General features: G+C 44.8%; 1 protein-coding gene across 3 annotated transcripts; it reads right to left on the bottom strand.

The window, feature by feature from the left end:
• Nucleotides 1-5,129: 5,129 nt before the first annotated feature.
• TOB2 (transducer of ERBB2, 2) lies at nucleotides 5,130-16,722 on the bottom strand. Of its 3 annotated transcripts, none has more exons than XM_082240895.1 (2): nucleotides 16,431-16,722; nucleotides 5,130-9,563 (listed from the first exon to the last, which is right to left on the bottom strand). In XM_082240895.1, the coding sequence occupies exon 2, from the start codon at nucleotides 9,475-9,477 to the stop codon at nucleotides 8,452-8,454; it is 1,026 nt and encodes a 341-aa protein (XP_082097021.1). In that variant the 5' UTR covers nucleotides 9,478-9,563; nucleotides 16,431-16,722; the 3' UTR covers nucleotides 5,130-8,451. The 3 variants fall into 3 exon arrangements, with proteins under 3 accessions (XP_082097021.1, XP_082097023.1, XP_082097022.1); XM_082240897.1 differs by lacking the exon at nucleotides 16,431-16,722 and adding an exon at nucleotides 15,887-15,905; XM_082240896.1 differs by lacking the exon at nucleotides 16,431-16,722 and adding an exon at nucleotides 15,245-15,263.
• Between the last annotated feature and the right edge of the window lie 3,457 nt (nucleotides 16,723-20,179).

Below are 20,179 nucleotides of genomic sequence, written 5' to 3'. Positions count from 1 at the left end.
CCATTCTGTCATTTGTTGATCTCGGGGGTGGGGGTGGGGCGCAAAGTTTGGCCTTTTAAAATTAATGGTTATATCCCACCATTCCTCCAAGGAGCTCAAGGCAGAATACATGATTTCTCTTACCTGTCACCCCCACAGTCGATTTTAGCCTTGCAACCACTCTGTGATGTAGGTCAGGCTGAGAGACCACCAGCCCTAGTGTTTCACGACCAAGTAAGGATTTGAACCTAGTTCAGCATCAGTGGACTGTCCTAGCCCTAGTCCAGCATCATAACCATTACACCACAGGAAAAGCCCACTGGGCCAGAGCAGTGTCCCACCTAGTTCTGTATTGTGTTCTCAGTGTGGACAACCTATGGGCAGTCTGCAAGCGGGTTTTGAGTGCAGCTCCTGCAGTTTCCAGCAACTGGGTATTCAGAAACATACCGCCTCTGGCAGTGGAAGTAGAGCATAGACATCAGGGTTAGTGGCCACTGGTGGCCAGCTTTATTCTCCATAAGTGTGTCTAGCCCTCTTCAAAAGCCATCCACATTGGTGGCCATCAACTGCCTCTTGTGGGAGCAAACACACTGGCTCTTGCTAAAAACAGGGGGCTTTATGGAAGCAGGCCTTAATGAGAACATTACTCTTTGGACATGAGTACCCCATCCTCACGTAGGGACGCGGGTGGTGCTGTGGGTAAAACCTCAGTGCCTAGGAGGACTTGCCGATCGCATGGTCGGCGGTTCGATTCCCCGCGGCGGGGTGAGCTCCCGTCTTTTGGTCCCAGCTCCTGCCCACCTAGCAGTTTGAAAGCACCCCTAAGTGCAAGTAGAGAAATAGGTACCGCTTTATAGCGGGAAGGTAAATGGCGTTTCCGTGTGCTACGCTGGTGCTGGCTCACCAGAGCAGCTTCGTCACACTGGCCACGTGACCCGGAAGTGTCTCCGGACAGCGCTGGCCCCCGGCCTCTTAAGTGAGATGGGCGCACAACCCTAGAGTCGGACACGACTGGCCCGTACCGGCAGGGGTACCTTTACCTTTACTTTACCCCATCCTCACAGGACGTGGGTAGTGCTGTAGGTTAAACCACAAGCCTAGGGCTTGCCGATCAGAAGGTTGGCGGTTTGAATCCCCACGATGGGGTGAGTTCCCATTGCTTGGTCCATGCTCCTGCCAACCTAGCAGTTCGAAAGCATGTCAAAGTGCAAGTAGATAAATAGGTACCACTCTGGCGGGAAGGTAAACAGCATTTCCATGCACTGCTCTGGTTTGCCAGAAGTGGCTTAGTCATGCTGGCCACGTGACCTGGAAGCTGTACACCGGCTCCCTCAGTCAATAAAGCGAGATGAGCGCCGCAACCCCAGAGTCGTCCGCGACTGGACCTAATGGTCAGGGGTCCCTTTACCTTTACCCCATCCTCACAATGCTGGGATAAAGAAAAATAGAACCTTGCTGCAACTGTGTTACATCAGTGACATAATTTCACATGGTTTCTAAAGCTAAAGTAGAGCAAGCCATCTCAGCAAAGGAACACATTGGCCTGCTTTTCAAATATGCTGATCCTTTCAAAGGCAATGAGCCCTGCAAGTGACTCTGTGCACTTGCAAATAATAATCAGCAATTTTTTAAACGTGCAATTGCCCCTGAACCTACAGCTGAGTGTTTTTCCCTTATTTACAGCCCAGGTTTTGTTCTCACTGGGAATGACTGCAATATTAATTAATGCTAGCCATTCATTACGGAAGTCAATGAAGTTAGAGAGAAAACTAGACGAAATTGTTTCTGATAAGCACAAAAGGTTATCTAAGGTGACCACACTGTGAGGTCAGCACAGCAGAGGTGGGGAGGAACAGGAGGCCTGGAAGCGTAACCCCTCCAGCGAATTAGTGGAGGGGTCAGGGTGAACGAGACTCATTCAGCTTAAGTTGGAGGGCAGCCAGAAAAGCAGAGGTAAGAGCACAGACAGGCACTTAAGGTTTTAAGGCTGGCTATCCTTGGCCCAGGCCTTTCCTACTTGCCTGTGTTTTTGTTGGCAGACTTAACATCCCCCCCCCGCAAACCTGCATTGTAGGGTATAGAATTATCACACTCCTGAGCAAGAAACATAATGTACAGTGGGGAAGAGGAAGGATGTTATGGAACTTATCTTGTTAACTGTTCATTTATACAAGAGTCATGAAATGTGTGCATTAGCCTGAACCATAACCCTTGAAGGTGGGGCCTGATTCAGAGGGACCATGTGTATTCTGCCACTCATCCAGCCTATGACATGCCATGGCATTCAGGAAAGACAAAACTAACCTAGAGGTGCCAGGAGACCAGCTCTGCCACAGGGAAAGGGAAAAGGAACATTAAATCAGCATCCCAGCATGTAGCCTGAATTGGTTGGGGGTCTTGCACATCTAGCAAGCCTGCTTTCCCCCCTCAGTTAATTGTTCTGCCTTTGCCCACTCCATACTTCCAACAAGTCCAGCCAGCAAAGTTGGCATTGGTACATTTTGAATTGGAGAAATGCAAAGGTTTACACTTTGTGGAAGCCACATCACCTTTCTAGTGCCTGCCTGCTGTTTCAATGATGTAAAGGGAGGGATCAGTCCGATTCTGATCTGTGTCAGTTTCACATACGCAACTCTGTTCCACCCCGTTTTTGCATTAGTATGCAAATTATGAAACTTACCAATTCATATTTAAGTATACATACTTGACTGTGTTTTCTACACAATAGGTGAATTTCTAAATGCATCTTCCCTAAAAAATATTTCATTTTCTTATATTTGGATTCCACCGTGACGTACATGAAATTCTCAGAAAGCCATGTTGTCTATCAATGAAGCCTGTAGGAAAGCATTCTAAATGGCTGCTTTACAGTTGCAAAAACTCCACATTGTGGAAGCTCAAAGTTAAAACCTGAGCCTCTTCCTTAACATTTTTACTCTGGTTTTTAATTAGTAGTAGCTAACTTGGAATTTGGTATGGATCTTGTTATGTTTTGTAAATTGAAAGTTTTAACATGACTGATACTGCTAATATGTACATAAACTCTGAACTGATAATGTAAAAGCCAGCAAACTTAAAAAGTAAAACCAGTAGATAGCCTTATTACTATTTCTCTGGGTTTTTTACACCAGCCCCTGTACTGTTGGGGAACAGCTCAAAAATCTTAAGACATATTACCACATCAAACTCTTCTAGCTACAATGGATTATTTAGCAAAATCTGGGTTTGCAGTGCTGTAGAATGCAAGGCCCTCTGTGAAGCTGTGATTTTCCAGCTGCTACTGTGTGTGGGAAGCATGTATCTCCTATTTAAATCCAATAATCTAAATAATTGAGGCTTCAGCAGTCCTACGTTCCAATCCACTTTCTCCAGGCCTGTTGCTCTGTCTTCACATCTTAAGCATTGCAAGATCAGCCTTCTTTTCAGTTCTCCGACAGCCCTCCCTTGCCCTGCATGGATGACTCATGCTGTAAGTTGTTGTTGCCCTAAGAGGGAATGACAGCAAGCAGAAATACCAGTGCTGTTGACATTACAACCCATGTTCAGGTAGGATCCCTCCCTCTCAAATGACTCAATATTTCAAATTCTCTTAACATGGGAGTCCCCTGTGATGAATGTCTAACCACCACCCCACACCCTAGCTTGGGAGAAACTATCCAGGAGTTTCTGGAGACATGTTAGAACTTGGTGCTCTGACTAGGCTACCAAAGCACTATTGTGACCAAACTTGGTATAGTTTGTTACTTAGAGGAAGGCGCTTAGCTTGAAGGAAACACTTTTCCTTTTTTAGGTGCTCATAATGGTGGCTCCTGCCAACCTAGCACTTCAAAAGCACGTCAAAGTGCAAGTAAATAGGTACCGATCCGGCAGAAAGGTAAACAACATTTCCGTGTGCTGCTCTGGTTTGCCAGAAGCGGCTTAGTCATGCTGGCCACATGACCCGGAAGCTGTACGCCAGCTCCCTCGGCCAATAAAGTGAGATGAGCGCTGCAACCCCAGAGTCAGCCACGACTAGACCTAATGGTCAGGGGTCCCTTTACCTTTTAATGGTGGCTTCTTAAGTGCTGCGTGACAAATACTGTATTCTTTACAAAATACTGGTTTTCTAACCATTGCATGCAGCTACAATCAACACTCAAGCAACGTTGAAACCATCATAATACACTTTGCACACATCAGGACAACAAATCCTGAAGCACTGGGCCAACTGAACACTTAAAACAGTCTGCCACAAGAAGCCCCTAGTGGTGATTGCTACTGCTACCAAAAAAACCTGTTTTGTTTAATCCAGGAATAAGGGCAGTGTGTTGCAGATCCTAGTTGATTTCTGGACATGTCTCACCTTACAGGCTAGCAGGGGTAGTAGTATTACAAAACTCCAGTGCAACATTATTTTCTGAGTTCTTGGTTGGCATAGCATTATGTAGTAAAATGCTTTCATTTTATTCATATAATTAGGGCACTTTTTGTAATTTTGTTACGGTTAACTTTGCATGCTCCGGCAATCACTAGCACTTGCCATGCTGCCATGTTTTAAACGCTATTTGGAAGCAAAGCGAATATTTGCGCAAACCCCTCCAATTGCATTTACCAATAGCATTTGGAATAACCAATACACTTAAGGGGTTTCTTATATAAGGCAGAAATTTTAGAAAATGTTGGTATCCTTTAAGATAGGTGTTGCCTCATACACCCCTGACTTACTTCTAATACACAAATGTTAAGTCAAATCTCATTGAATTCAGTCAAATTTACTTCCACATAGAAACATTGTGGTAGAAACGTAGTCCAATTAAAGATGTAATAGCCAGGAAAAGATCATGGTGCTAAACAGCATTTTCTGCTTTATATACGGCATTCAGTGGCTTCCAACCATACTTTGGGAGATTTCATTGTTGCAACATTTCCAGTTGTCATCCAGGTGGCTTTCAGCAGGTATCAGTCACGTCCGGTCTGTGCTGTTTCTGCAGCGAGCTCCTCACTCACCCTGGGGATGTCTCAAAAGAGCTGAGCCTGTCTTCAGGACATTTACTTTCTGGCTTTACACTACTGCACCCATCTGGAGAAATGTCCCTCCCAATCCCCCCAAAATCTATTTCCCACCCTTACAAACCCTTAGTGCCCTTGCACAAACAACAGGGACAAGAGGCTATTATATATCATGCTTTTAATACAAACTTAAAAAAATCTGGAACAATAGAAACTGTACAGATTTGATCAACCTTTGTTTTTTTTTAACTAAATCTCTAGACATGCCAATGTCCTGTTCCAAAATATTGCACAACATTCTGAATACAAAACTCTGATTGTATTCCTCCTTCGCTAGAGAAAAAAGAAAGAAAAATAATGAAAACCCCCTCTGGATCCCTACTCAATGGCCCCCTGCATGTAAGAACCAAAAAACCAAACAAGAACAGCATGGACCTCTGCATTAAAAAACATACATAATTCTGTCCTCTTTGTGTCCATCCATACTCCAAGATCACACGTTGCTGATTCGCTCTTCAAAAAGGGTCAGGAAGGAGGGAAGCGAGGGGAGAAAAGGAGCTTTCACTGCTGCTTTTTTAAAATTTTCCTGAAAAAATATTTTTTTCTCTCTCCTCTAAGAAAAAATCTTGAAAAGAAAAAAGTTCAATTTTTTTTACGTTAGAAATATACATATATTATATATACCTCTTACATTTTACAAATGTAGCAAATTATTCAATATAAACGGACAACAAAAAAATTAACACAAACCCATAAAAATAAAAGTTAAAAAAAATCTCTTTTTCTTCCTAAGAAACCAGGTAAATTAGTGCAGGTTTTAAAAATAAAATTGAAGCTGAACGTCTAACTCTTGAGACAACAAGACCAAAAAGAGGCCGTGAGTTTCATTGTCGCCAGCACTGGAAATGCTTCTGAAGCACGGTATGTGTTCCTTTAGGAAATACAGAGGTTGGTCCTTCCCCTTTTTCTCCTTATGAACGCAGACTTCTTTTCAAAAAGCAGTTAACAGGATAAAGCAGTGTGAAACATCACATGTTGCAGGTGCTAGTGAGGTTCTCTCCCTCCCTTTAATATACTTAAGCCTGAGAAGGGTACATAACCCCACCCAAGGCAGTGGCTCAGGGCAGCTTTCTGCTGCATGTGGAAGTTCTCGGCGGAGATTATGCTGGGCAGATAGGGAGCCAGCAGCTCTCCTAGGGAGGAAGTCCAGTGTAAAAGCATGGCAGTCTACAGTACATGTTGAGGGGAAAGAAGTGGGTGGCAGTGGTAATGTTGGGAGTGGGGGTGGGGGAAAGACAAACAAACGTGTTTACTGAAGAGGTCTAACGTGTCTTGTTCAGGTTTAGGACTTCTAGCTTCATGAAACTTCACCCATCACATTACTGCCCAATAGTATCTTCCCTCCTCAACCCCTTAGTGGCTCACAGAAAACAGGCAGAATGCAAATAAGTATTTTCTTTTTTAGTGTCCTTTTCCTCAGCCCAGCAAAGAGGCAGGGGTAAGAAGGGGTACAAAGAAACAAAAAGGGGCTCAACTTGGGGATACCTAGAGAAGATCTCATGCATAAGCCACATCACTGTGGCCTGGGCAGGAGACATTTCCCATCAATTTCACCAAATGATCTCTAGTGCATCAGAGTTAGGCATCCTTCACAGGAGGACAGATGCTTGTAGCAGTTAAGGCTCATATACAGTCCTACAGGGAATCCTCAGTTTAGCTTAAGTGGAAACGCAAGTCTCCAGGTCAAGTCACTGGAGAGCTCTAGAATTGTAGCTTATTTATTCAATATGACTTTGCCAGAGAAGGTGCAAAAGCAACACTTTATACACGCTCCAAACCATGCTGTTTGGGGGTGGGGAGCAGATAGTGATGGTAGAGAGAATATGCCTAGAGTATGTAATCCACAGCCACATCTATGTTATCTCCCCTGAAGCGCTCTCTCACTCCTTACCGCCATAGAGAAGTAAACTTTTGGACTCCGTAATTATCTCACAAGGCATAGATGGGGAAAGGTTTGCCAATCATCTGCCAAAAGAAAAGAAAAACTCACTCTTGAAGGCCACTACTGTCCCTGTCTTCCACGCTGTCCTCTCATGACAGAAAAGGGAGATGCAGGGAATACCATTAGGATTCCTAGTTCAATAGCAACAATAAGGAAGGAGAGACTCTACATTCTTATCAGAGAACACTTTCTTCTCACCACATGTTGAGCAACATTCTACAGCAAGCCCACTTCATTCCTCATGCAGAGTCTCGAAATGGAACAAGTCCAGACTGGACCTGATATGTGGGGCGCTCTTCCGTACAGGAATGCCTGCTTCCTTTCAAATGAAAAATCATAAGGTTTTTGGTCAGAAGTCTTAAGAGACATGAGATTCAAAGTGCAAACCCTCATGCTATTCATCCAGAAAGCAGTCTGCACTGTAACTCCCTCTTCCCTGCCAAAAAGTAGTGCTATCATAGTCAAGAGCAGGAAACCATTCTTTCCATGAGAATTAGTAACCAAATGCTCGGCTGTCAACAGAAGAGCTCAGAACCCCATAAACCAAGGCAATTGGTCCAGAGGAACATCAATGGGGGCTGCTCAGGCACAAAAAAAACCCTGGAAGGCCAGCTCTCACTCCTACCCTTGAAAGAGTGCAATATACATGGATCAATTTTTCTCACAAGTCAGAAGTGTTTGCATCTAGAGTCCTATTTATACATCATAGCATTAGCAGCTGACACGGGATCTAAGCTTCCCAAAAGAGTACATCTAACTCCAGACTCTTAAGGGGGCTAAGGGGAGAGGAGGTGCTTACAATGGAAAACTGTAGGGGGGAAAAACCTGTCCCAGATGCTACAATGCTGCCCCTTCCAGCATTCCCCTGAAGCTAGAGGGGCTAAGGCCTTGCCATCACCAGTTAGCGCAGGAAGAAACAGAAGCTGAGAACTTTGTTCTACTCCCATTTTGTAATAGGAATACAAAAACTGAGTTATGAGAAATGAATACATTTGCTCCACTGTCTGGGCCTCTCATCACACATTGAGAAGCCCAGGCCTACCCTAGGAAGTGCTTGAGACTTCACACATCCAGAAGCCGTCTAAATCATCCCCCATCACTCCAAAACAGGGAGGGGGGGGAATCAAGGTATCTGGCTGCGAGGGACATGACAGTACCCTGAAAAATGCCATCCTTGCAGTAAGAATATTTGAGAACCAGTTCCAAGAAGCAGCATGGGACATAATATAAAGTGGCTCTGGCTCCCACCACTGCTGGGCTGGAACAATAACCTTCCTCATTAAGTGTACAACAACGGATAGGAAAGAGCACAGGAAACAAGTTTAAAAAAATAATCAGTGCTTCAGCAGCGCTTCCTGGCATGACACAACGAATCAGGATTTGTCTCTTTCCAAGAAGCTATATTTATAAGATTTCAAATATTTCTAATTATTTTTTCTCTTTTTTTGGAAGTTATTTTCCCCAGAATACTCTCAAGGTGGTCAGTTGGCCAAAACCACTGGCTGGAACGACTGGCTGGGATACTGCATGGCGTTCAGATTGTAGCTGAGTCCTTCCACGAAGGGTGTCTTCTCCAGAAAGAGGCTGTTGGTGCTGCCTCCAAAGACCTGAGCCATGTCAAAATTGCCGCCGCCGCCACTGGCACTGAATTGGGATGCAGGAGGCATGCCGCCGGCCTGGTTTTCGGTGGCTACACCATCAAAGAAGAGGCTGCTAGCTCCTGGCGATCCACCATTGTAAACAAACTCCTTGGCATTGGGGGAGAGCTGAGATTGAGGGGCCGAACTGCCCCCGATGAAGTTCAGAGAATGCATAGACAGGGAGAGACCTTTGTGCTTCAGCAGGCCATTGGTGGGTGACCTGGCCAGGCGCTGCTGCTGCTGTGGTGGAACCCCTGTGCCACTGGTGGCTGCTCCAGCTCCTCCGCCTTTCTTCATCTTGGTTGAGCCAAACTTAGTGGCAGCAAAAGTGGCAGTGGTGAAGGTAATGGGCTGGGCAGAGCGAGGGATGAACGTGGGGCTGGGTGACTGGCCAAACGATGGGGATGGAGAATTGGACAAGGAGTTGTCCTGGCTGCCAATGGGGACAAACACCTGAGCGTCAGGATTGAAGCTGCTCTTGATCTCCTTGTCCAACTCGGCTGCACTGCAGCCCTCACTGTCATCTAGATATAGGACCTTGACAGACCCTTTCTCACCAATCTGGTAGGAGACCTCAAATGGGTCAATCCAGACACTCAGTTCTTCAGGAACATTGGCCCGCACATCCTCTACAGCCAGCCCACTTCGCTTGGCTGCCATCTCGACTACGGGGTCCACCGTCTCCCCAATGTGAACACAGCGGTAGCCAGAACCCTTCAGGGGCTTCTCTGGGTACCAATGGCCTTCATATTTTTTCTTCAGCAGCCGCTCTAGCTCTTCACCAAACAAGTCGGCCCGCCTCCGTGGAAGCTTGTTGTACAGATATGAGATGATGAAGTTCAGAGCAACTTTGATCTCCAGATGCATACTCCCTTCACAGCAAGCAAGGTAGGGCAGTATATTAAAAATAGACAGCGGACACAAACATAGACGGATTTTGGCTCCAAACAATTCTGAAAAAGACAAAGAGAAATGAAATGTAAGGTGGAAATATTGTATCTTTAATACTGTTGCAGCACAATAGTTATACTTTTAGTTGCAGAAACCGATTCCTGAGAATTCAACATCTTAACTGGCAATAATAAATAAAAGACTGTGCAAAGTGCATGTGCACCTTGACGACTGTAAAGAAGAATATCCCTTTATGCGTTTAACACATACACATTTCTCTGGTTCTTTGTAAGCTGTCAAACATTATTATTTATTAGTTTATCTCTAGACCACTCACCAGCCAAAAATTGCAAGGTGATATACAACATAAACAGCTGTAAAACTACACAATAAAAAATTTGATAGATCCTTTAAAAAATCACATTAAGTTAAATGTTATAAAGTAAATCAAACCAGCAAAATATACACCCTTGGAGTGCCTGAACTTCCTTCAAAAGCCTCAATAAATAAATATGTATTTTTTAAATTGCTAAGGAGACCAACTGCACCTCCAATGGGAAGGATTTTCATAACTGGGGTGCCACTAAAGAGAGGTGTTGCTATCTGGACAATGCCATTGATAGCACCACTAGCAGAGCTTTCATGTAGTTGCTACTGTCTTAATGAGTCAAAGTTTCATTTTAAGACACTGGTGCAAAGCAGATCAATACATTTCAAAAGGCAGAAACTAGTTTAGTGGTGATTCATCCCATTGTGGTAACACCAGCGATCCTTGACACTGTAATATTAAATATATAACAAAAAGCTGAAAAGGTGTTTCTTCTGCAAATAGCTTCAGAAGGTCAACTCAGATAAACAGAAGATAATCCTGGATGGAACTAGCAGTAGCTTCTGATCCCAAGTGATATAAAAACAAGGCATACGTTCATCAGGAAGACTCAGGAAGGTTAGTACTATGTGGCCTGGAAGAGAACTTTAGGTCAGGCTTTCCCAACGGGCGGACCTCTAATGTTTTGGTGTACAACTCCCATCATCCCTGACCACTGGCCAGTGATGAAGCCCAAAACACCTGAAGGACAACAGATTATGGAAGACTGACTTAGGTTCGCAAACACCAACTTTTCTTCTTTATCCCCCAGTTTTTTTTTACTAACATTCTAGGAGACCTCCAATCATCACTCATTCTATTAAATACAACTCTAAATGCCCCAGAAAAAAATAACAGAAAATGAAGGATATTTAAAAAGAAAGCTGTATGTATTATCTTGGCAGCTTAGCAGGATAGACACTAGCTTTTTGCTTCTTTAGGATCACCTATAACAAGTGCCTACTAAAAAAAGCAAGGGCAAAGGATACACTCCAAACTTCTGGCATATATGTCAAACTGCTTTTTCTGGTGTGGTGTTTGGAGCTAAGAAGAAATCCTAGCTTATCCTGAAGAAGGAACAAAGAGAGCTCTAACTACAGCATTAGGAACAACCAAGGAAGCTACTGGATAAGTTTCCATCTTACGTGCCATTTCTGAACATTTTTGTCAGCTTATCTGCCTACAATGTTTGAAACTGCCCTGGTGTATGAACAGCTGGAATTAGACAAAATTGTGTGAAAGAAGGAATTAGCACACAATGACTGTACAAACTGTACACAGGTAATATACTGAATTTTCTACCAGAAGATGTAGAAAATTGATTGATGTAGGTGGTGATTGAAGATGTAGGTGGTGATTCCTTAAAACCAGGGTTGCATTCGCCAAAAAGAATGCCTGGTTGCCATTTTGGGGCCAAACAGCTTGAAAGTTGTATTTTTCAAAATGATTGTTTGGTTCCTGAAATTCATTTTGATTGTGCAAATAAAATATAACGGATAGAAATCTACAGGATGTGTTGCAAGTGTGTGAAAACATTCAAGACCCAAGGATTCCCAGGCATGCATCTCCAGATGAAGATGGCAGGCACCATCCTGGCGCCCGGGCATCTTCACCTGGCTGCAAGTGGCTGATAGCCAGCTGCAAAATGCACCTGGCAAATTTCAAACACTGGCCACTACCAATATTTAAGAGAGTAGACAGATTCATGGAAAGCCGCCCCATCAATGGCTACTAGTCATGATGGCTGTATGCTGTTCTCCAGGATCAGAAGCAACATGCATCTGAAAGTTGCTGGGGAACAAGAGCAGACTATTGGGCTTATGCTGTATTTGTTCCCATAAGCATCTGGTTGGCCACTGTAGGAAACAAACTGGATTTGATGGGTCTTTGGTTTGAACCAGCAGGACTTTGTGTTATTGTGTTTCACTAAAGCGTTAAAAAACTAAACTCTGCATTAAGTATGTCCACAGAAACCTGCCGATTCTATGCCTGCTGTATTATCAAGTTGCAGCAAATAACAGAAGAGCTCTCTAAAAAAATTCCTCTGAATGCAGTCTTATATAGTTGACCATGGCCTGACCGCTAACAGCACAGCCCAAGACCTTGGGAGCTTGTTTTTCAGGAGTTACTAAACCGTGAGAAGTTTTATCACAGCTCTTTGAATGTGCTTCTTAAAATGGAAATTGCCACAGGAGAAATTTGAGTAAGGCAAATTTCTGAAAGGTCAACTAGAAGCAGAACATTTTCAAGCTAGGCAGTCAAACAAACTCTTTAAGATGGAGCCTTCCAATGGATTTCTGGCTAAAGAACTATTGTTAAAAGCAATGATCCTCAAATTTCTCCCCCTACAGAGCCCCTGCGGGTCTTGGCAAACCCCTAAATTCTGTTTATGCCTCTTGCAGCAATTATAATTATTTTTAATTTTATTATTACATTTGCATACTGCCATTTATCCAAAGATCACAGGGCAGTTCACAACAGAATGCACTGTGCTAAATACTGTATGATTTTTAACTGTATTTTTATTGCTTCTTCTTTTCTTATATTGTTATTTTGTTGTACTACAATTTGAATTTCATAGGATTCTATAGAATTCCTTCACCAGCATGCTGTGGAACACCTGAATGATATTCAGTTTGGGAACCCCTACCATAAATCACACAATCAGCTTGGAACAGAAGCTCATGTGAAAGTTCAACCCACACCACCCTCAGTAAACAAATAGGCTTACTTCTGCGTTTATTCCACATATAGCAAAGTTTCAGTCTGCTGTACTAAAAGCTTAGCAAACTTGAGAGGGTAATACATGACTGGCATTAAGAGACCTAATATTTCTATAAGGATGCCACATTTTGGAAACTAGCTACTATAATTCAGATCTGATTGTATTTCTTTCTTTCTAAAGGGACACAAGTATGTTTTCAGGAAATAAACTGTTTTTGCTTATGTACATGCTGGATGCCTTGGTCAGAATATTAAGTTACAGCTCACTTCAGAGTAATTATGCACAGGAGTAAATACCACCAAGTTGAAAGGGACATACTTGCAGTTAAGTGTACAAAGGATTGCAACCTTCAGACCTAAATACCCTGATTGAGGGGTGCTCTTTAAGACAGGCATCTACAGCTGGAGAATGGAAAGACTGTCTCTGACAGGAGTTCTCTTGTCCATCTGGCTCTTTTTCTCTCAGGGAAATGAAAGGAATGTATTACTTTTCTTCAAGCAGAACTTTGATGATTGTCAGTCTTCAAAGATAGTACGAAAAACTACAGATATCTAATCTATATCTTTGGATATACCGTGCTGCATTTATCACTACAATGATAAATTAAACGTTTGTGTTATAGCATCTATACAAATAACAATAATCAAACACTAGCTGACCCACATAATTTAGCACAACAGTCTAAATTATTTTAGAAAAAAGGTCCACCAAGGAATATAAATCTAGCTTACATGTCAACAAAATAAGCTTTATATCCATCAGGATTCAGTAATCCCTAGGCTGTTAATATGGCAACCTACACAGGGGACGACTGCAGGTGGCAAAGCATAACAGTCAATACGGAATCCCTTGTTTTCTCTGTAGAACTTCATCAATAAAGGTGCACGTTACCTCAGGACTATGGTTCTGAAAATGTCAGAGGCAAGTAGCAATTTATTTTGCACGAGACAATTACAAGTACATGACACAATGTGGAATAATGAGCTACACGAGATTTGCCTATGTTTCGATGCAAGAACAATCTCTGGCATTAGGGCATAATGTCTCAGTAATACAGGCATTGTCAAGGTCCATCACTTGCACATGAGGAAATTCTACAGTGGTCCAGTCATATTGAGTAAATACTTTAAATAATGACCTTGTTAGCTAGGTTTCTGACCCTTACACAAAATACGGCAATTATTGGGGGGGATTGCAAGCCACACCCAAGCAAAAGAGCAACCTTTGATTCAGTTGACCCCACCTCACCAATGCACCCAATTTCAGAGGATAATCTGAATTAAGTACAGATGCAATACAAATCGACGGTGCCTGGGGAGGGGCAAGCCCGAGGAAGACACGTTCTCGATCCACGATTGCACAACCCACTCCCTCTTCTCCTGCCAAAACCTCCTGCGTCTGTGGGCGTTATTTGCACAGGGCACCTCCCTCCCAGGCCTCCTCGCGAACGCAAAACTGGCATTACCGTCCCGCACGGGGACCTGCTCTCCGCCCGCCTCCTGCCCCACAACTTCAATAATCGCCTGTGCCAAGGTCCACGGATGAATGACCCAGCCAAGGAAGCCTCAACACCCATTAAGGCTGCCCCCCTCCCCCCCGCTCTGCCTCGACTGGAGTGTCCCGGGAGTTGTACTACGTAGCGAGCCCTGCTTCTCTCCTACACAAGATGCAGCGCCTGGGCGAGTGACCTACTTTGCCTTTTAACTACCCTTCTCAATATGCTTTGCGCCAAAGCTGGCCCAGACAGCGAGCGCCTGCTCAGTGGAGCACGGCACAAAATTTTCCAAGGCGCATGCGCTCTCTGTGCTCGATTGCTCAACGCTTCTCCCCCCCTCCACCCCCCCGGCCTCAACATGCCATCTTCCATTGTTGGATTTCTATGTGGAATAACTAATTTCTCGGCCTCTTTCTCCCCCGCGCGGGGAGGCGGCTTGCGGGGCGGGAGATGGATTAAGCGGAGGAAATTTCAATCAGGGCTTATTGTTACGGTTGCAACTCACATCTGCTCCTGCTGGGTAGCTCAGAAGTAGACAACACCCCCCCCCCAAAAAAAAGACACACCAACACACACAGGCAGAGCTGCTAGGCCTACGAAACGGAGACTTGGCCAGGCGTCCTTGCAATACTCGAAAGTAAATCCCCCGCTAGTTCAAGTGCGCCTTGAAACTGACAGCCAAGGCACCAAGCCGGGAGATGCGGCCCGCACTGAGGGGGGGGGCGAGGAGGAGGAAAGGCCGCTTCCCCTTGTTCCCTCCTCAGCCAGCAGCCGGCCTCCGCCTCCCCTCCCCGAGGGATGCACGCACCAAAGAACCGCTTGCAGCCTCCTCTTCCTACAGGGAGCCCCCCCCCCACCCAATATGGGCGGAGGCCGGGGAGAAGCGTAGGCCGAGTGAAGGTGATCTGGCCCTGACCTTTACCTCCAGGCTCTGGGCTCTCCCTTCAGGGCCGCCCAAGCTTCTGGGTCACAGGCGCCCCCGCCCCATAGCCGAGAGCCTTCCCTCCCGAAATCCCCCTTCTCAATAATGGGGGGCGCGGAGGTGACACCCCAAAATTAAATTCGAGGGCAGTGCAAAAATGTGGCTTTGGGCTCCAAGTCGCCCCAGGCCCGCACCTGCAGGGCCCTCCGAGGCAGATCCCTGGGCCTAATTTACCTCACAGGGTGGCTGTCACGATGAATGAGACGGCCAAAGGCCCTTCCCACACCGAAAGCTGCTCCCAAAACCGAGCCCAGTGCTGCCGTTTTGTTTTCCTGAGCCTCCCCGCCTCCATCCCATTATTAAATCACTGCGGGAAGGAGAACAAGTTCATCATCCCACTTAAGCTGTGGGGCTGCGGGAGGCTGGATTTCTCTCCCCCCCCCCTTTACTCCACACTATAATATAAATATATCTGTATTTGCTTTGGTTTAGAGGTCTGCGTTTGTGACATAAGAAATCCTAAAGAGGCCCCCGGGGCTCTATTCCGAGGAGGGAGGGGGAAAGAAAGTTCGAGCACAAAACGGGCTGGAACCATCTTTTTTCCTGACAAAAGCCGAGCTTTGGAGTATTGATCCGGATCGAGCGAAACAGAAACCATCTTCTTTCTCGCTCGCTCGGGTCCCAAAGATCCCCCACGGCCACCCCTTTCGGTCCAGCCCTGTCGGTCTTCTTGTTGTTGTTGTTACCTCCACCACCGTTTACATTCTTAAAAAGAATCGAAATTTTCTCCCCTAATTCACCCGAACCCGGGAGGAAGGCAGAGAGGAGGGTTTTTTGCACGATAGGTGGTCCAAGGACTCGATCATCGCGAATTACCTGAGGGATCTGGGGTGGCTGTTGTGGTTTGTTTTTAATCCACTCCGGTAAAATGAGTAGAAACAAAATGGTGAACCGGGGACATTTTTCAATCGTTCAACCCAAATGACTTTCAACCTCCCTTCACCACGAAATGAAAAACATTAATATCTTTTGGAGTGGGGGGGGGGGGAGAGGAGAGTGCCGTGTAAGAGACACAGCGCTATTAAGACTAAGGCAGGGATTCATTTTTTTCCTCCTTTCTGTTAAAGGGGCAGAGCAGATCTGCCTACGATGATTTGAGTAGAAGCCAGCCCTTCTCTCCTTGAGAGAACCAGGAGCGGAGTTGGAAGACTGGCGGCTTCTGAAAATCTTATTAGCACAATGCGATTAATTCGTTCCTTAAAGGAATATACGAGGCGCAAGCAAAACCCCAACGAGATAAATGCCGGCGTGCGGAAGAAAAACATCGTTCAAGAAAATATTTAAATTGTGTGACTATGGAAATCGTTCCTCTTCCTTTGCCCTCATCACCCCTCAATTCTAGCAATAAGCCATCACTTACTTCTTTTTTTCAGCACCAGGTGAGATGGTTTGGTGGCTTCTTTTTCTTTCCAGGGTGTTTCTTGGGAGTTCCTCTCTCACAAAGTGCTGATATGGTGGTGGGCGTTCGATTTTTTTTATATAAAAAAATTAAATGGATGCTGTTTTAGATAACTTCTCCCCCTTCTACAGGCCCAAACAGAAGCGGGGTGGGGGGATGTTGACTGGGGCGCCCCCTACTTCCTTCCTTCCCTCCCTGCGCAGGGAACCTGAAGCCACCCTCTCCCTGGCCCAAAGTGAGCAAAGTAAATGAAAAGTTTCACCCTTAGCAACCCTGCGCATGGATATTCCCTTCCACACCCAGGGTGACGCGTCCTGCAAAGGACAAGGAAGGGGAGGGGAAGGAGGGCAGGCTGGAACTACTTTCCCAAACACTGGTTTTAAATTAACCCGTTCTGCGCCGGGCGCGTTATATTATTGTTTCAGATGCTTTGGAAACGCCTCCCGTAAAGAAACTCCGTCATTTGCCACGGATATTTATTTATTTATTTTGGTACGTTTTAATGAATTTCCCCTCTTCATTCTGTGACAGGCAACAACTTGTATTCAACCCTTCAGAGAACCCTCCTGAGAACAAACCAAGGAAATTTTAAATAGATTGGACCCCCTTTACTTACTTCCGAGTAAACCTACATAGGCTTAGGCTGCATGAGAGATCAAGCTTTTATACTGAAGACTTTGCCCCTTGTAATCTGAGTTAATTAATCTGCAATAACTACCAACAAGCTTTCTTCCATACACATAATCATTTATGGAGACAGAAATGCTCCCCGCCCCTAAGGATGTGCTGAAGGTGGGAAAATTCCATATTTCCCACCCTTAAGCCTCACTAATGGTGTGAGTGGGTGGTTAGCACCTTTCACCACCAATTAGTGAATGTGAATATAGAGACAAGGGTTGGTAATTATATTTGATTCTACTCTGCTATCTTCAGTTAGGGCTGAGAAAGATTTCAGACTAAAGCCCTGGAGAGCTGCCAGGCAGTGTGGATAATACTGAGCTAGATGGACACATAGTCTGATTGGATATAAGGCAGCTTCCTGCCTCTGACAAATGAAGCAAGAAATATTGTATAGCCTGGTGGTATCTATGCATGTTTATTTGGAAGAAAAACCCATTATATTCAGCAGTGCTTACTTCTCCAGTAAGAACCATAGCTTTGAAAAAATATACACCTATTCTGTACCTCCTACTTTACTCCATTAAATGCTGATAATGTTTGTATGTCATCATACCAATGAAGGATATTTGAATTAGACTGAAACTGAACAATCTCTCCCCTTCCCACTGAACATTTTGGTTCACCCAGTCCTGTAACCCTCCTGTCTGGTGCTGTCAAATGCCAACTCCAGCCTCAGACGGCACAGCCAACAGACAGGGGTGATAAGTGATGTAGTCCAGCATTAGAAAAATGCTCACTGCAGGTCAGGCCAAGACATGTTGCAGCCTGAGGTGCCGCACAAGATGGTGCACTTCCATTTGATATACACAATGCAACTGGACTGGTAGCTGGATTTAATTTCATCACAGGCCATGGGGCAGTGGCCTCCGCCACACCTGTGGGAACCAGGTTCATTTAGGGCGGCCAGGCCATGTGGCAGGCGGAGCTCTGGCATCCAACAGCGAAGAGTGGGTCTTGGAGCCAGGAGGAATGCCTGTGAGGCTGCCTCTGCTGCTTCCTAGCATCTGTTGCCTCATATGGCTAGTGGTAAGCATAGGCCCTGTACAAAAATTGGGTTCTGTGCTTAGATTTTTAAAAAATAAACATGCTGCAGAAATTACATTTTATAAAATGACAAGCTAAACATGTTTAGGATGGATTTGTAGATTAGGGCAACAGCGCTTGTACCACGGAGTAGGACCACTATTTGTAAACACATTATTCAGTTTAGTTAAGAACTGCTTAATGTAGGTTAATTCTTATTATAAAATATGTACATAATTTTAGTCCACTAAATCAAAATTGTGTTGCTTTCCTCATTTTCATAAGTGATGGGCTTTTTTCAACCAGGACAATGATGATAGTAGCAGCTGGCTTAATTATGCCATAAAAGTGTTTCTGTGAGCTGATTCAGTGAATGGAGGATTATAGTCGAAATTTTGTTTTTATCGACTCAGTTGGCTCTTAGTACCTGTTTATATTACATTTACCTCTCAGGAAAAATCCACCTGCACTTTAAACATACAATATTTTGACAGGTGAAATTGACACTCTATAATACTTTCTGTAAATCAAATTAAATACTCTGCACTGCAGATTTCACTCATCCTTTTCCATGCATTGTTCCCAAACATTAAGTGGTTGTAAGTGGGGTAAGCTTTTAAATTCCTTGTGGCCATCCTAAGGAGAAATCACTCTGAGGAGGCTGGGAGAGAAATTTCAAGCCATCTTTTTAAGCCATCTTAATTATGAAGTTCCTCTCAAACCTCTGCATGGCAAGAATCTTCTTTAAAGAACAGTAAGATAATTTCCTGCCCCATTGCTTTTGAGGGTGTTCTGCAGAATAGGCTTACCAAGAGAGAAATCCTATACATCGTGTGTACTCAAAAGCAAGCCCCATTAAGTTCGATGGGACTTACTCAAAAGTAGCGTTTTCCAGACAAGTAGCTATGTTAGCTGGTTCCTGCAAAAACATCGAAGAACCCTGTGGCACATTAAAGGTAAATACATTTATTATGGCATGAGCTTTCGTGAAAGAGAATCCGTTTCATTAGATGCAAGAGTCCACTCCTTTGGTGTGCAACCGATAACTTGTCTATATCTAGCATTGGCAAAGTGGTGTTGTTGTGGAATCGGAGACAAAAACCTATTTGGCTGTTGTTCCTGTAGCTCTTTCGCGAAGCCATGCCCTGCTAAAATAGTCTTGTCATAGCAGGAAATTGGATCCCCGACCATAGGATCTTTCAAAAAATGGCAGCTGTTAGTTTCTTTAAAAGGGAGAGAGAGAAGGGAGGGTTTGCCCTTGCCTGGAAACCGTGGGCTAAGACTTCACAGCTCTGTGGGAAGCTTAAAACTATCTGCTTTTTGAGCGCGTGAACTTTCTTAAGAGCTCACTTAAAATGCGTGAGGTAGTCTTGGCCCCTTCCCCTTCAATCTATGGAGAGGGCACTCAGAGGCACATTGCGCAGTCTCAGGATACGCTCTCGCTTCACAACAACCCAGACCTTTTGCTGGCACGGAAAACAGATCCTGGGGCTGAGGGATCTCTGCGATCCATTCCCCAAATATCGCCCCCCCCCCAATTTTCTTGGGAGTTATCCCCGTGGTTAAACCAGACTATTGAGATCTACGTGTGCGCGAGCGTGTCCTATTCGTCAATCGACAAACCCAATTTTATTTTTTTTTCGCTGGAATCCGAGCGTAGAATATACGTATTTATTTGTAACACGGTGGCATAAGGGGTTGGCGTGCGCCATCAGATCTCCCCACTGGCTGCCTTGCGTTAAGGCACGCGAACTGCAGGCTGCACAGAAGCGCACCTCTATTTCCCTGTTTATTTTCATCCTTCAAATGCCGGAGGGTATGCAAATCAGCTCACAGCCCCTAAACAAAACCCCACAAGGCACGGATGTCAGATGGCATTTTAACTATTCATGGCGCACGTTTCCCCGCTCTCAATTGCAGGTGCTACTCCGCATGATTCAGGGACTACTTTTTCAGCACTGCGCCTGTGCATTTGCCTTCGTCGACGTAACTTCAGACGCAAGCAC

This window comes from Podarcis vaucheri, assembly GCF_965113315.1.
Source record: "Podarcis vaucheri genome assembly, chromosome: 10".
NCBI lineage: Eukaryota > Metazoa > Chordata > Lepidosauria > Squamata > Lacertidae > Podarcis > Podarcis vaucheri.
The sequence above is the reverse complement of the archived record's forward strand: the minus strand, read 5'-3'. Positions and strand labels throughout refer to the sequence as shown.

Bases quoted from the DNA above. Each gene is read 5' to 3' on its own strand.
- TOB2 (XM_082240895.1), bottom strand. From the start codon at position 9,477: ATGCATCTGGAGATCAAAGTTGCTCTGAACTTCATCATCTCATATCTG.